Source organism: Paroedura picta, chromosome 2 (genome assembly GCF_049243985.1).
Source record: "Paroedura picta isolate Pp20150507F chromosome 2, Ppicta_v3.0, whole genome shotgun sequence".
Classification (NCBI taxonomy): domain Eukaryota; kingdom Metazoa; phylum Chordata; class Lepidosauria; order Squamata; family Gekkonidae; genus Paroedura; species Paroedura picta.
Genome location: NC_135370.1, coordinates 152,007,563 through 152,024,939, shown reverse-complemented (window position 1 = coordinate 152,024,939; position 17,377 = coordinate 152,007,563). Strand labels below are relative to the sequence as shown.

Below are 17,377 nucleotides of genomic sequence, written 5' to 3'. Positions count from 1 at the left end.
AGTTCAGGGTGCTGGAATGGACATTTTTTTAGGCCCCTTAACAACTGAAGGATGGTATATATATCGGAAGGAGGGAGGGAGGGAGGGAGGGAGGGAGGAAGGGAGGAAGGAAGGAAGGAAGGAAGGAAGGAAGGAAGGAAGGAAGGAAGGAAGGAAGGAAGGAAGGAAGGAAGGAACTTTTAAAATTATATAATTGAATGTAATAGGAAAAATCTCTGGCTTTCAGGTGAGATCAGTTGTTGTTTTTTACTTGGTCCCTACCTATTGACCCAGCTGACAGCTCTAGCAATTGGGAGACTGTTGCTGCAGGAATATTTCTAGAAAGAGTTATGATGGTGAACTTGGAAAAGATGAGCTTTAGATAACGTGGTACTACTGCATGCAGTACAGATATTGACACAAATCAAAAACATTCTACCTAATCAAAGTCATGCCATGACCATTACTCAGGATGGCCATTTGACTGAAGCTAAGAGATCACAGAGCCATGAACACAGCAGTTTTGAGCATCCAAATTTAGTTATGAAGTACACCCAGCAGTTCCAATCAATACAGGTCTCTGCCTCAGGCTACAGGGAAATATAGCAGACAGATTTGCTTGCTGCACTGGGTGAAATATTAAATGTCCCTGTAAGTTTTGCTCTACAGTTGTTTAGGGGCAAGCGGGGCAGTGGGAGATATAAAATGGAATATGGATGATAGTCTTACATGTGCTTTACACCAAGTCAGACCATTGGCCTAGCTGGCTTTCCAGGATCTAGAAAGGTCTGTCCCAACATCTTCTACCCAAGATCCTTCTGTGGGATATATCAGGATACTTGCTGGAACTTTCTGCATGCATTCTGCATGTTCTTTCAATGACCTACTGTCCATTGCTGCTTTCTGTTGTCCTGTCCCAAAACTGAAGGTTTTCTCTGTTAGGCTGGCATCACTGATGAAAATGCACACACAAAACTGCTTTATTGCAAGTCCTGTGTCTGGATGGAATTCATTAGAATGTCCATCAGTCAACGTCTTATGTGTCTTATCCTTGACGCTGACTAATGGTCTTACTAATGAACTCCACCCAAAGGAAAAGCACTATCTAGTTCTGGACCAGTCCCTGGGAGACTGCCAGATAAGTCAGGAATGTGATGCATTAGACACATACACACACACACACACACACACACAGAGGGAGAGGAGAGAGAGGGGGGGTAAATAAATGCCCAGCAACTGGTCATAAGTGCCACACTTTGGCATGGAGAAATTCACATCTTGTCATGTCCTATCTCTGAAGATGTCAGCCCCAGTTCCTGGCAAAACATCAGGGACTAAAACTACAAGACCACAGCAAAACAGCTTGGAAACCCACAACAACCAAGTCTAATTCTCCTTCACAGGCACTTGAAGGAAGTCCATGCCAATCACATTCCCCTCCCCCACAAAAAAGTCTCTCCATTACATTCACAGCTAAAGAGTCAACTTTAAAGCTTTCCAATAAGCCACCTAACTTTCCCTCTTGGAAATCATTATCTGAATAATTGAGACTGAACTTTTGTATGTAATCCACAATCTTCACAGCGGGTCTTCTTGTACCAGCCCCTGGGTAACAATGCTGTGATGTGTCACCGTGCACAGCTAAACTCCACCGGAGATCAATAGGCAGTCATCTTACAATGAGAGGCAATAATTAGCACATTAGGCAGGTTGGATAACAAACAGAGATTTGCTCCTGGACTTGTCATTTCAATCTTCCTCTCTTTTTTCTTTCCCACTGTCAGAAACGTTCATTTTGGAGTGTTTTTTTTTTTTTTTAAGAAAGAGACTTGACCAAACTCTAGCACATCAGGACATTTGATATTTTGAGACTTGCACAAGCTAACAGTCTCCATGCTTTAAACAAGATCTATATGGCAGTGGCCCACAGTGTAGTGGATCCCCCGTGGACATGATGGCATACCCAACTCTGATTCTGTGATTCATGCAGCCATAGGTTTCTGGGTGTCCATTTGATTCATGACAAAGCAGATCTTCCCCCAAGCAAAGAGCTAGGAATTGTTTCCCTCCACCTCTATGGAACTGGAGATGATTCAGAAGAACCCAGGAAGCATCACCTGTGGGGCACCAGGGAAGACCCATTCAAAAGTATCTGCCTCCTGCTGCAATCTCTCAGCATTATGGGATTGGCTCCAGACCCCATAGCAATAATTTTGGGATTTTCTCCCCTGTCAGCCATTTTGTGGCAGTGCCCACTTCCCCTTCCAAAATGCTCAAAGTATACATAAACTCTAAAAAGACTGGACACCCACAACTTATGGAATGGATTTAGTCCACAGTACATTCTAAAGAATTGTCAATGAGGCCCTGGGGTGGTATAGCAGAGGGTCAGCTGTTAAAGTGTCAGCCTAACCTAGCCAGTAGGGTTCTTATGAGGGAAAACAGGAGGGGGGGAGGAGAAGGACGCTGGGGCCATTGCAGGAAGGGTGGGCCCAAATGTATAAAATGCACGGTTACTGCCTTTGCACATGTGCCAAATGTTTGCCATCCTACTGAGGTCCCTGATGGCAATTCATGACCACAGATAATGCAGACAGACATAGCATCCCCCAAGGGTTTGCATAAGGTCTTCAAACCTTCTAGGAAGCAAGTTGGGCTCTTTCTACACTCATAATAGCATGTCTTGGAACCTGTGGAATAGAGGGCATCAGTGTTGCTCCCCCACATGTTGACTATGGAAAGCCTAACGTCAGTACAGACATGGAGATCCTGGAGGGGATCCATTTCTCTTGTGCTTTCAGAAGCACTTTCCCTTGATTTGACAGCTTTGTCACATCCACATCAGAGCCTTAGGTTCTCTTTCCCCTGAGAACACTTGCAGACTTCATTAACGGGAGGGAGGCCGGGCATGTCTCAAAGAGCAACTTCAGCACCATCATTATAATCAAGGCACTTTCAATCTCCTTTCGATGAACTATGCAATTGGATTTCACTGTGTTGCAAATGCTTGCGCAAGTGCCCTGAACATGGTATGAAAGGTATGTGTGAAAGCTCCCTGCACGTGTGGCATACATGGATCCTTATGGCCACAGACATGTGATACGATATCCCGTAGACAGCTTTTTCCAGATTCACTCTATACAATATGCATCTAAAAAAAACATTTGGAAATAAATTATTTCTGATGTTAATCCTCATTAATTGCAGGGCTAATTCATAATGCCCCAGTAGAAAGCAAACACACACAAAATATGTGATGCGGACTTCTTTCCAAGCAAGCTCTTGGCTGAAGCCCAACCAGATGTTCTGCAGCTGCTGAGAGGTGCTTGTGCGTTGGAAGATACCACTGTCACCTGGCACATGATGATCCAAAAGTATACTGTACAGAGACTGCTTTGGGAATCTAGGATGTAAGAGAGGGAGCAAAGCCACAAAGTAAAATGAAAAGCAAGGGCCCAGGTCTAGTACTATTCTAGTGATATGCACAATCCACAATCCAATCTTTCCCTCCTCCTAAATTATATAGAATGTACAATATAGGCAATAAGTTTTCCAGATGAAAACGAAGTACCACAATAGCTTGTTCCCTGGGACGAAAGCCGTTGTATGGGCTGGTGAGGAGAAACGGTTACAGCGGAGAAGACATATCGATGGAAGTGTGTAGGTGTGTGTCAGGGGCAGGGAGGGGCCCTGTTTTGTTCAGACATAATTCCTGCAACTTGAATGACTGGCAGCTTCCCTTTGAAATAAACTGACGATTTCTAATGAGTTTTACAAACAGCCTTGAAGACGACTAGGCTAACTGCTAACAGGTTTAGGTTCAGCTAATGAAGTGTGTGCAGATTTATTGCCCTGTGTGCCAGAGGCTTGCCATGGTTGTTGCTTTCAGTATCAATAAGTAATAAGTCAGGCACATTAGGAATGAATGGGTGGTAATTAAACACTGGCAATAAAAAGGGATTTTGCAAAGTAAATCAAGCTGGAATGCACTGGCAATGAAATTATAGAGGTCATCCAGCCCATGCACAAAGTAATGGCCCTGATAACAACAAGCTAGGATATGAACATCCATCTCCTGCACTTGAATGCCATCATGATAAGGGCAATGATGTCTCATCATACATTAGTTGGGAGGGTTGCTGGATCAGTTAGATGGAAAGCCAGTCCTGGTACCTTCTGATTTCTGAACCATTACAAAGCCAGTCCAGTATCCACTTGCCTGTCCTCTCCATAAGCCTTGGGCCCCACCGTGTTAATGTTATCTCAAATCAAGTGCATCAGTGACTCAAACCAAGTGACTCTGTGTGAGCTCCCATCCTCTGGCCCAGAGGAGGTAGAAGCACATGTGCACCCCTCTCTTGATATCTCCCAGTAGCTGTCCAGAGGCATCAGTCATTCTGGCCATCCAAGTTAAGACACTCAACAGCACCCAGATACCTGACAGCTCAGATTCTGGCCCAGTCATCCATGGAGGATCTTAAAGTTCCACCAATCACAGTGCAACCAGAAATCCTCCTGTGAGCAGCCAAATCCTGAAGTTTTGGGCTACCACCATTGAGAATCCTAATTCTGTTCTAATTTCTACTGATTTCCACTGCATCAAAATCCAAATCCCGGTGCATAAAAGCCTTCCATATTTATACATGGTTCCCAAGCCTTCCATATTTATACATCCCAAGCCTTCCATATTTATACATGGTTCTCCTCCCAAGCCTTGTCCCATCACTACTGATTCAAAATCGCTGGGCTTGTTCATCAATGGGACAAGGCAAACTACCATTTCTCTCCCTCACGCTCCTGTTCAATTTCCCTTCCTGAAACGGACTTATATTTTTCGTATATGCTCCGATCTCTTACCTTTGCCCTTCCGCCCTCTTGGCCAGCCAGCCTTCTTCCTCAGCTGACTAGGGACTCTTTCTCTTCCTAGCCCGAAAACCCTTCTCCAGTCAACCTTTCATATGGTCCCATTTTTGGCAACGCCTCTCCTATCACATTTCTTCAGCCTACTTGCAAGAAAACTGTTTGCAAGAACACAGTATGGGTCAAGGTTAATTTTACCTGACACTTAGTTTAAGGCAATGCATCTTAGATCTTGGTTAGACCAAAAAAAAAGTTATTATCTGGTTGAAGAAAGAGTCCCCCTCTTCTTCTGTCCATCCCTGAGAGACTTATTCAACCCAGCTATAAATTGTGTATACAAGAATCAGAAGATCCCAGTCCCATGATCTGCAATTAATTCTAACCACATAAAATATTTCTTACATGCCCACCCTGACACAAGGAACCGGTTTTGTTGCTAGGGTTGGGTGCTTTGGTGCCCGAAGCGGCCATTCATTCCTGACGCAGCCAGCGACAGCCGCTCCGCACATGCATGTGTGCACCCACTGGTGCACCAACGCCTGCGCCCCCTCCCCCCCTACGACGCTGGCTGTGTCAGGAGCAAACGACTGCTTTGGGTGCCGAAGCACCCAACCCTAGTTGACCCTGCTTCCCTCCACTTTAGTTCAAATGCAGCCTGACTCTATCAACTTGTACATTCTCCCAAAATCTCCATGCTTCCTCCTGACACCACTGTCTCATTCATGCACTGAGACTATTAGTAGCCACCTGTCTAGCTCTCTCTCAATATGAAAATGTCACCCTTGAGGACGAGTTTAAGCTTTTGCCCAGCAACCAAAATTCCTCTTTCAGTACCACTTGGCTACATTGGGTACTCATGTTTTATTAAGAAACCCGGAGACCATCTTTGCTTCTGGCTAGCTCCTATATGTCATCAGTAAAAAAAAAATCACCTTCACATGGAGTACCCATCTCAACTTAAACGAGCCCTTCATATTCTACTCTCAGTAGCCCTGACAGAAGGTGAGCTTCGGGATGGGGGCTACATACAGGTGCTGGCACTTCTGACATTACCACAACATATATACTGACAAGGGAGAGGTGCCAGTCATGCCACAAAGTCAATGTCTGAGCCGAGCCTCAATGTCCTTGAGGATGAGATTCAGCCTAGAAGCGCGTACGTGAACACCCACGCAGAAGCCAAGCACAGTTTATTTATCCCATTGGCTGAATGAAATACCTGTTTTAACAATGTCGATCAATACCGCATTACAGTCCATAATTTGAACATACCCACAGACAATAAAAATGAAGAAAACCAATCAATACTCAACAGGTGGACTGAACGACCATTTCATCAGGAATCTGCTTGAAACTCTTTGACGGCCTGCCCTAGACGGTGCTGCAAATGATTGATGGGCTACAGGCAGAGACCTCCAAAGCCCTGGCACAGCATGTTTCTTTTTCAGTCATCCGGTAGGTCTCAGCAACAAGAGAAAGCATGCATCAAGCACACCCCTGTCTCCAAACACGTCTTATTTGCATCAACGAGTAATGCAGAATGCTTAATGGATCACTGGCACAACTAAATATTTGGAAAGCATCAGCAGTGCCCACATATACCTTGGCTCTTATCAGGAAAGCTACCAATCATTGCTTGGTATTAGTCTTCTCTCTAAACAGGTATTATTCAAGGCAGGAGGACAGATTATGCCAAGGTGTTCCAAGGCCACATTGATAAGCTACAGCTTTAGCTGAGGACTCAGGGCTGATTGCGCACTATCTTTTAATTTCATCATTTAAAAAAAAAAGTTTCACACACATAGGCTGCTTGTGTGAGAAAGGGGACGTGGGCACACACATGGTACAATCTCAGCAGTTTGTTTTGGTCCCCCAGCCCCACCCCCATGATCAGGGCATCTGAGGCAGGAGCTGAAACGTCCCTAATCACAGAGGCTGCAAAAATTGTACCACAAGAGTAGACCGTCCCTAAGAATGGAACAAAAGAAAAACACAGAATGTAACTTGGAGACAACCCTCCGTCCTTCTAGAAAGGTCAAAGATAAGCAGAGGCAAACAATATCAGTGATCTGTCAAAGATCATAAAATATCAAAGATTATTATGCTTCGTTCTGTAGGTGCACTGCAGTCCATTTTGGCAATAAGGAAGTTTCTTATTGTACTGTGACATCTTACAGACATGCAATCATATAATATTCACACAGCAATGACAGAGGCAGACTGTTAGATCCAGCTCGTTGAAAGGAAGGCTTTTCTCCTAGCCAGCCGCTTTGTGAGTCTGAATGTACACAGCACTTCATCCATGCCCGAATAAGGGACCTCTCTTACCCTACGGAGCACAATGGACAGCCAAAAACCTGTGCAACTTTACCCTGTCTGCACCTCCACTGTGTGGCCTTAAACTGTGATAGGCATCAAAAATTGCTACTTCACAGCTTGGCTCGAAGCAAGGGTCTTCAAATGCAATGCAGAAATCCAGCGACATACCTGTTGCAGATCCCAGCAGAATGGCTTGGGAGCGGCCAGCAAGACTTACCTTTGCCGCTCGTTCCTGAAGGCATTTTCGTACGATTATTTCTAAACCACTAGTACGAGCGCGAGCAAGCATACGAACAATGTCGTTTGAAATCTGGTGTCCTTGTAGGAATGGGATATTATACACACACACACACACATATATATATATTCAAACCCAGAGCTGTGATGCAAGGATTGTTTTAGGAGGGCCATTGTGGCTACTCATCTTATAACACGCAGATTTTTCAAGTGCACTTTTATCAAGTACACTTCTCTGAATTTTTCTGTGCAGATTTTTCTGCACTTTGTCCATAAAACAAGTAAGCATGTCCTTTCTGCGTGGTGAATGCATGCAAGATAGAATGCATGCCTGAAACCCTGGATGCAGGTCAACTCTCACATCAGTTTGTTTGCACTTGGATGCTTTCCTACACCTAAGGAAAAAGGACTCTCTGCTTAAGAGACTCTGAAAGTGGTTTGTGAACACGTAGAACTTGTCTGAATTTCTTAGTGCCGGAATAATATAGGATTCACAGTGGTTTGTAACTATGAGGTCCAATTCATTGGGAGCAGGGGGAGACTGAAGGAGCTCATTTCACTCCGGCCATAAGGCAGAACGTCCTGTACAGCAACTTCACAATACGGCTTGCTAAGTGTGATATTAATGGTGAAGAAGCGTGCAGATGGAAAGGCATTCGGGGGACAGGAAAGTGCCCAGCAAGGAGTCACAAGAGAGTCTCCCAAAGACGTAGCAGAAGAAAGAGGACAGAGACAGCAAAGGCAGCTTTGACAGAGCTGTAAACTTGTGGGGAAATAACAGGGTTACTTCTGTGCTCTCTGATGCCCTTCAGTCTCCATTGCACTTAGGTTGCTTCCCCAGCTCCTTGCTTGCCATTAACATGGGAAATACCAGCAGAGGGGCTGTTTGCTGAAGGAAAGCACTTGGAAGTGCTTAAACGATACAGAGGCAAAGAGTGATGGACTCCCCACTCCTCCTCCGCATGGAGGCTGCTGGGTGACCTTGAGCCAGTTCTCTCAGACTCACATGTTTCACAAGGTGACAGCTCTGTGTGTGTGTGTGTGTGTGTGTGTGTGTGTGAAAGGGAATGTGTTCTTAAGCCACTTTGAGACTCTTTAAGGTAGAGAAAAGCAGGGCATAAAAACCCAACTCTTCTTTTTCCTTTTCTTCTCTGTCCATATTCCCCTTCCTTGCTCCTCGTTCCTGTAGTCACTCCCCCCCCCCAGCCCTTTGACAACAAATTCATCTCACAAGAAGAAGAAGAAGAAGAAGAAGAAGAAGAAGAAGAAGAAGAAGAAGAAGAAGAGTTGGTTCTTATATGCCGCTTTTCCCTACCCGAAGGAGGCTCAAAGCGGCTTACAGTCGCCTTCCCATTCCTCCCCCCACAACAGGCACCCTGTGGGGTGGGTGAGGCTGAGAGAGCCCTGATATCACTGCCCGATCAGAACAGTTTTATCAGTGCCGTGGCGAGCCCAAGGTCACCCAGCTGGTTGCATGTGGGGGAGTGCAGAATCGAACCTGGCATGCCAGATTACAAGTCCGCACTCCTAACCACTACACCAAACTGGCTACACCAAACAACCATACATGGACTGAGGAAAGGGCTTGCAGAATAAAAGTAGCTGATAAGACAAGGCTTAGTTACCTTTCTTCCACTAGCTACTTCATCCCTGTAAAATGAACTGTTGAAGAATGATTCCAGATTTCCAGAAATACTTGATTAACATTCCCTAGCTAAGTTTCTATTTAGGCTTATGCCATGGTAGTTCCCACATTAAACTTGGATGTGATAAAGTCAACCCAGAATGACTTTGGGCTCTCATTTTACTTCAAGGCTCTCACCTTTTCTTAAAGCAGCTTCCTGAGGTTTAAGTCTCGCTTCAAATGTACCTTCAAGATGTAGTGAGCATCCAATTTCATCACAGAAAAGAAGTTCAAGGAACTTTATATTGTTTAAAGAAAAAACACAGCATGACAAGAGCGCCAAGTCAAAATGAATGTGAGAATTGACCAATCTCTCTCAACAAGTGACATCTTAGTGCAACGACATCCATCATGAATAAATCACAATGAACAACATGTAGGGGGTTCCCCCCCCCCATCTTTTGTATCTGCTTAGGCAAGACTGATTAGGAACTGGATTCTGCCGCTGGAACTCTTTACAGGGTGACTGTACTTGCGGTGGCACAGCTCTGAGTATTGTCTAGCACACACAGTTCCTTCTGGTCGATATCAAAAGAACATCAATAACCCCTTTTCATGTCATTTGTTATTAAGTATGAAAACAAAATGCACTCAAGCGCTTTTATATTAGATCAAAGAAAAAATAATTATCATCCTTTTTCGGCAAGTAATCTCACTTTTAAAGTTTGTTTCCCAGAAAGCTGATCCAACTACCTCTGCCATTAGCTTTCATACCCCCGTTCAGATAATACACCCCGTTCAGATAATATACCTGTTCAGATAATACACCATCCAGATAATACACCAACACATTCAAGTGAAGAAAAGCCAGTACTCACGATCATTGCACTGACTCCCAGAGTATGATGTCATGTTACAGTCACAAGTGAAGCCCTCCCACAGCTGGATGCAGATGCCTTGGTTGGCACACGAATCTTCTTGGCAGGTGGTGCTTGGTCCTGAGATGGAATAGCAAGGAAAGAAGTAAAGCAAAAGCAAAGGATAGCCATTGGGGGGAAACGGTCAATAATATACTTCAATTTGTCATTTCATGCACCAAGGAACTAAAGGAAACCAAACACTTTTTCCATTTCATGGACATGCAACAGAAATTTAGGACACGTAGAAAACATGAAGAATTGCACACTGAGGAACAAACAAAAAAACATGGCACACGGCAGAAAGAAGGCATGAAAGATATCATATTCCCTCTTAGGCAGGCTCAGAAGAAGTACTTGTAATACTTAAAAGTTTGCCCCTGACCATCAAAGACCTCCTAGTTCTGTCCTCAAGTCCGATATTAACAGCTAGTTCTGTGTTTGTTGATGGGATGGGATGGGATAGGAAAGGAAGCTCGCTCCTTCAGACCACTCTTGAAAAGTCTATAGAAGGGGTAAAAGGGCCAGCAACCAAGTTACATATGACAAATCTGTATCTCTTCCAAAGAATGTTGAGTTGACCTTTGAAAGCAAAAGGGTCAGCTTGATCAGGTATAATGTCAGCTTCTTCTCCTTTCTACTCACTCAACTCTGCCTCTTCACCACCCTAAAGATCTACACTAGTGGCCTTGTGATGCAACACCAATGCAAATCTTGGAGGGTTCCAGAAACTGAATCATTGGCAAAACACATATGTATTCTTTTGATGCATCGAACCAGTTGTAGTTGATTTTTTTGAGATTGTCAATTGTAAACAGCAAGTAGTAACCAGGGATCTGATGCATGCTTGTCATAGCAAGTCATTTCCCCACTACTGTTTAAAATTCTGTTTCTTCCTTTGCTTTAAATAGAGAAGCACAAACACCGGAGATGCCATGATGAGAAAGAACATTTCAAACTTATCAAAACCACTAAATCATATGGAAGCAACAGAAGGGCTGCATTCCAGAACAGTTAATTTCTTTAGGAGTAAGAAATTGCTGATGCTTGAAAACAAATCAAATCCAGGAAGTTTTGCTATAATGTTTAATGTTTCCTTTTTGGTTTAGATTAATGAGGGCTTTTTTTCCCCATTCTACTTCTGCGAAAGCCAGAGACCCACCATCTATAAAATAGTCTGATCCGTTCTGCTGCTTTGGTAGACAAAGCAGAATGTAAACACTTACACATATGAAATACAAATTCAACCACCCACCTTCAATAAATTGAAAGATGCATTTGGGATCAACTGATAATGTAAACAAATGAAGATCAGCATGTACTTCTCTCTCGTCAGTTAGGCTCTCAGAACCATCCGAGCAATAGATAGATAGATGCAGTATTTCTGCTGTGTTTGGATCCCCATTGAACAGGAAATCTGACTCAAGGGAGAGGGGGCATACATACTTTTAAATTAAGTAATGGCTACCCAACGCCCTGATATAAGTATAAATATTCCAACTGAACACACTATGGGTGGGACATTTCCCCCACTATGCCTCAAACTTACCAAACCAAGTCTTCAACCAATCACTAGGGTTGCCATCCTTGGGTTGCAATCACTAGGGTTGCTGGTGGGGGTCCGGGAGAATCATCATGTGACAGCATGACATCACTTCCAGAGAAAAGCTGAGTGACATCATACCTTTCTAGGTTTCTGGTAAGAAACTGGCAACACAAGCCAATCATTCGCCTAAGAACTGTATAAACCCCAGCTAGGCCACCCATATCCCCAGTGATAGGCTTCTTGGAATGGGGATACATTTCTCTGGCCTCATGCCAGGCACCCTTAAAAATGCTCAATTTCTCAGAACAGTAATCCTCAAATGGAGGCATCTGGATTTCAGAGGTACCAAACCTCAGGAACAACTGGACAGAGTGACCATCCTGAACAATTCAGGGCCCTGCGTCTATTTGTCTGAGGTCCTTTGGCTGAAATCTCCAGTGTATGCATAACAAAGTGGTGGCAATGACGAATGAGAACATGGCAATCGTACTATTCTGAAAACACGTAAAGGTGGTAGATTCAGGATTCTTTTTATTTTTGTCTGTTCTTTCTTTCCCCTAGGAGGGGAAATAGGTGTGTGTTCTGTTGTTTTTGTTTTTAAACAGGGATGTGGCAGATGGACATTCACCTGGTGATCCTTTCTCAGCATGTCACAGAGCTGTTTAAAGCCCCAGCCGAACAATCAAGTTCCCAGACCTCATTTCTGGACTTATAGACAATGCATAGAATGGACATTTGGCACTAGAACGTGCAAACTGACACCACTGAAGGAAAATATAGTGTTTGAGTGGCCATAAGGAGGTAGGGGAAGTCTGCCTATAGTGTCATTATGCCTATGATAGTGCAAGTATGATGGCCTTCAGTGCATCCAGTTCCAGGAACAGGAAAAGAGTTTTAGTGGTCTCTTAACACCCTCTTCACTAGGCCACACTCAGTTCTAGAAACCAGAAGATTTGCCATTTTATACTTCTACAGTGTCCATCTTTACTTGTGACCTCTTTCCTCCCACACCCAAGGCCCCTCAATAATCTTTAACTGGCTTCTATTCAGTTATTTCTGTGATAATGTCTAGAAGACAGGAATGACAAATTCAGCCTTGTGCTGAATCAGAATATTACAGTTTTGGGGTCACTCTTGTGTACTCTGCCTGGCAGTACCTCTATAAATCTCTGACAGAGATCTGTCATGTCACCTCCTAACTGATCTCTTCCTTTCATCCTTTCTTCCTTTCGACATACCAAGGGTTGAAGCTGGGACCTTCAGTATATAAAACAGTGGTTCTAACACCTGTTGCAGCCCTTCTTGTGTTTGTTCTTTTGGATATGCATTCATATTTTTAGTGTTTTGGTTCTCAGCTTTTTTTTTGTTGGCTTCTATTGTACTTCCTGCACTGTGTATGCATGTAGTACAGTGTTTTATTTATTTTAAATAAAGTAATTGATGTTGCTGATTGAATTAGTCACTAATAATGGTATAGAAATTTCTATGTACGAATTTCTTCTGTGAAGGGAAGAAATTAGTACACAGAAAACACAATAGTCAAAAATTAGGACTCTCTATTGTAAATAATTTCCACACTGGGGGGAGGGGGAGCAAATCTTTTGGCATGTTTCCCCTCCTTTTTAGCTTGAAAGCAACCAGATACAAGAAAGTCAACATTATCCTTAGCTAAGGCCTTTTGCTGCTTCGAGGAAGCAATTCTACTGCCTCAACCAAACACCACAGCTCTCAGAAAATATGATGGTCCTATGGCCTCTTCTTAAAAGGTCCCTTTTGCTAACTAGCAAACAGAAAGTTAGCAATGGCACCCTGTGCAATGCCCCTGTAGGTTAGCCGTGCTATATGGATGCCCAGAGCTGCTGTCCTAGCCTGAGTGGCTGTGCAAGCAGCACCTTACTGCCCACTTTACTTCCCCAGAGCTTAGGTAGGAAATGATGCAGGGTGATTCTGGCTTGCATGAGGAATGGCACTAATCACTTTCCCTTTTGCACAGATAATAAGCCATTCTTTCCTTTACGGAAGATACTCGGACTAGATTCTATGGGTGGGGACATTGGCTGCTGCATTGGGAAGTGAACTGTGTCATTCACCCCCTGGGCAACTGCACATCTGCCTTTGAGGTCTTTCACAAACTGAACCTCATGCACATTCTACTAAATCAGCCTTCCCTCAGCTAGTATGGCCTGCCTTTAGCATGATGCTTGGAGTTAACAATTATGCATGATTTCAAAGAGAATTAAGCATACACAAAGAACAAGAGGGCGTAATTACAGGCATAGAGTCTCCTTGCAGGACTTCTGGAAATCTTGTAGTACCACCACATGGTACTGCATTTAAGGGATTGGACAGGATTAGAAGGAGAGCGCATGCTATGTAAAGAGCCACACTGCTGCCTTATAAATAAGATTTTCGAAGGCTAGCATGCTGGTTTTCTTCCTGTGGATTGCAGTGCACTGAGCCTGGCATATTCTACAGTGCTTTGCTTCGCTTCCATTGTTTCTTTGTGATCTAGTTCTGGGGTCATTCCAGACATTACTTGCCAGCAAAGATGGGCTTGGCGGAGGTTGGCCCAAACCACGCATTAGAATGTGCAGGTGCCAAGTCCCAAAAGACCTGAGATTGTCTAGAGTTCAGTCTATACATCACATTGGAGTTCTGGGACTGAAAGCCTGGAGTTTTGGGATTAGCCCTATCTCTGACATTCAGTTTTAAATAACCTGACTTATTTTCTACAAGAATTTTCCAATAAAAAGGAAACCCCAATCACCCCCCTTTTTAACAGCAAGAAAGGTGATCAAGATCAGGGCTGTAGTGCTGAGGAAAGGGGGTTAAAGGGTTAACTTCCCTCCCCTCCCCCCCATCTTGTTGTCCCAGTTAAAATGGCTCCACCAGGCTTTAAGCAACTGGATAAAGACATATTTACAGAGACATGGTGTCAGTAACTTCTCCTCCAGGCTAGCACCTCAGCCCCCATCCATACTGAGAGGCAGGGCTTCTTGTAGCCCTTTATGCTCCCCAAAACACAAGTATGTCACATTCACACCGAGTTCCTTAGAATAAAAGCAAGAAAAAAAGATGAAGTACTAATAGTCATTGCAATGGGTGAAGCAGTGGAAATTCTGGAGAGTGAGGATGTAATGCTCTTGAGGAAAGCCCTGTAAAGTTTCTGCGGAGGCTCTAAAAGGGTCCTTGACTTCCTTTAGGAAAGACAAAAGTGTGTTTTCCTTGGAGCCTGTTTCTGTGGCCCAGGTTTATGGGCATAATGCTTGCTTCACCTCCTTGGCACTCACCAAGGGATTTTGATGTGGTAACACGATGCTTCTTGCTGAGAGTTCATCTGATGTTGATGTCTGTTTCTCTGTTGCCATAATCCCCATCTATGACACTTGGCCAGTGCACCAGAGACGTCAGGGGGAATTAGGATTATGGATGAAGAAGCAAGAAAAGCCCAACAATGTTTTAGATATGAAACAAGCCTTGGTTTATCCACATGGTCCTTAAGTGAGAACAGCAGAGGGCAGAAGCAAGAGAGACCAATACATAATTTATGTGCACTGCGAAGGAGAGCTGGCTTTAAATAACATCTTTCCCAAAGCACAAGGTGTCAGAAGCTCTGCTTTTATTAATGTTCTTCCTGGTGCCATTTAACAAGATTCAGCCCACTCAATAAAGCTTTAAAGTCTAGTTCAGCTGCTATGCAAAGGACTTTATCCCTGCAATAGACTTCACCCAAGTCTCTTTAAACATTTTTATTCTGTAGGAAGAATGTTTGGTTGTCGTTGCTTAAACTTACCCATCTGATCTCTCTCTCTCTCTCTCTCACTCTCTCTCCCCCCAAAAGAATTTTCTTTCAAATTTTAAGGCAAGATATGCTAGCCCATAGAATTTTTTAAATAGCATGTAAAATAAAATACACAGTTCTAACTTAGTCATCTTTTATTTATGTACCACTATACTATTTATCTACCTCATACATTTTTATCCCACGCTACTGCCAGGGCAGTCCCAGCAGCATGCGAAGTTCATAAAAGCATGAAAAGATGACAACCCTCACAGCAAGTTCATTTTTTGAGGAAAAAATGGTTCTTACATGCCACTTTTCTCTACCCGAAGGAGTCTCAAAGCAGCTTACATTCACCTTCCCTCTCCTCTCCCCACAACAGACACCCTGCGAGGTAGGGGAGGCTGAGAGAGCCCTGATATTATTGCTCGGTCAGAACAGCCCAAGGTCACCCAGCTGGTTGCATGTGGGGGAATGTGGAATCAAACCCAGCTCACCATATTAGAAGTTCACATTCCTAACCACTACACAAGTGACAATAATAGTTTCTGAGGGGAACCATGTTGGTTTGCAGTGGAACAGCTAGAATCCAGTCCAGGAGCATCATAGCGATCAAAAAGATTTATTTGGGGTTGGGGGGAGAAGAAGAAGAAGAGGAGGAGGAGGAGGAGGAGGAGGAGGAAGAGGAAGAAGAAGAGTTGGTTCTTATATGCCGCTTTTCCCTACCCGAAGGAGGCTCAAAGCGGCTTACAGTCGCCTTCCCATTCCTTCCCATTTTCAAGAATCAAAGCTCCTCCTCCCTCGTTCATTTTCTGGGGTTGGCTGGGAAGAAGGATGATACAAATTGACTTCCTTCTGGATACACTTTATTCGCCCACTGTGATACTGTCACTTAGTCAAATCTGATTTGATACAAAGCATCGTGAGGCTATCACATTCATCATGTGATTCCTGCCTGGTTAGGATTACCAATATGGCCTGTCCAAAAAGAATTTCGGTTCCTCAAAATAAGTTGTTTTATCTCAGTGACATTTGCATGTATCTGCTTGCATATGCAGCATCCAAGCATTTGCCAGCACATCCTATATGTGAACCTAGACTGTTTGGAACCACCGTAAGGGGGAGGGGAGACAAAGTACCAGTTAGAGAAAATAATGATGGTAGGAAGCTTTGAAAACACACATGCATTTGAATTAAATATTTCCTTTGTTCCCCCAAATAAAAATAGACAAATATTCACTGTAACTCTAATACTAGGCACCATGGACATTTTTGGGTCTTCTTCAAGTGTTCACATTTTTATGTCAAACTTCTTGTTCTCTGAGTTGCTCTGTGACTTCTGAAGTTGCTCAGTTAACATCTGACAACAGTATTTCTCTGTTGGAGGGAGAAGCAAAGGTTCTTCTTCAGACATCAGGAAGAAGAATGAAGAACAAGAAGCATGAATCGCTTTGTGCCTGTTGTCTCTTCTTTATGTGTCATCTAAGGTTAGAACACCATCCATTGGATTATACTCTTTTTCACATTTTACATTCTGGATGCCACCATTGCTCCCAAGGAGTCTCAGGAACACATTTTCTGATGTGTTGACTTCTCTTGAGAACTCAAGTCAAAGTTAAACTGATAATTTTCACAATGAGCAAGGCCTAGATGTTCCTAATTCTGAATTAGATCAAGCCAAAAATGTTAGAAACAATGGAACTTGCTTCCAATTTAATATGGGTATAACTGGATTAGCAGCAGATTATGCACATTTGTAGAGCCTCTTGTGGCGCAGAGTGGTAAGGCAGTCGTCTGAAAGCTTTGCCCATGAGGCTGGGAGTTCGATCCCAGCAGCCGGCTCAAGGTTGACTCAGCCTTCCATCCTTTCGAGGTTGGTAAAATGAGTACCCAGCTTGCTGGGGGGTAAACGGTAATGACTGGGGAAGGCACTGGCAAACCACCCTGTATTGAGTCTGCCATGAAAACGCTGGAGGGCGTCACCCCAAGGGTCAGACATGACTCGGTGCTTGCACAGGGGATACCTTTACCTTTTTATGCACATTTGTAAGCATGCTTTGACCAAAAGAAAAACATGGTTGTTTTTTCTTCTTTCTCTAGTGCAAGGATCTCCA

At 43.7% G+C, this 17,377-nt stretch overlaps 1 protein-coding gene across 33 annotated transcripts in view; it reads right to left on the bottom strand.

Annotated features, from left to right (window-relative positions):
* The window catches only part of NRXN3 (neurexin 3), a 1,515,064-nt gene that overhangs the window by 844,156 nt on the left and 653,531 nt on the right, over positions 1 to 17,377 (bottom strand). For all 33 annotated transcript variants that reach the window (XR_013228547.1, XR_013228548.1, XR_013228549.1 and 30 more), the window contains one exon: positions 9,898 to 10,017. Coding sequence is in view for 29 of the 33 variants with exons in the window: in XM_077323384.1 (XP_077179499.1) it covers positions 9,898 to 10,017 (120 nt within the window). In the remaining 4 variants the exon portion in view is untranslated. The remainder of the gene's footprint in view (positions 1 to 9,897; positions 10,018 to 17,377) is intronic.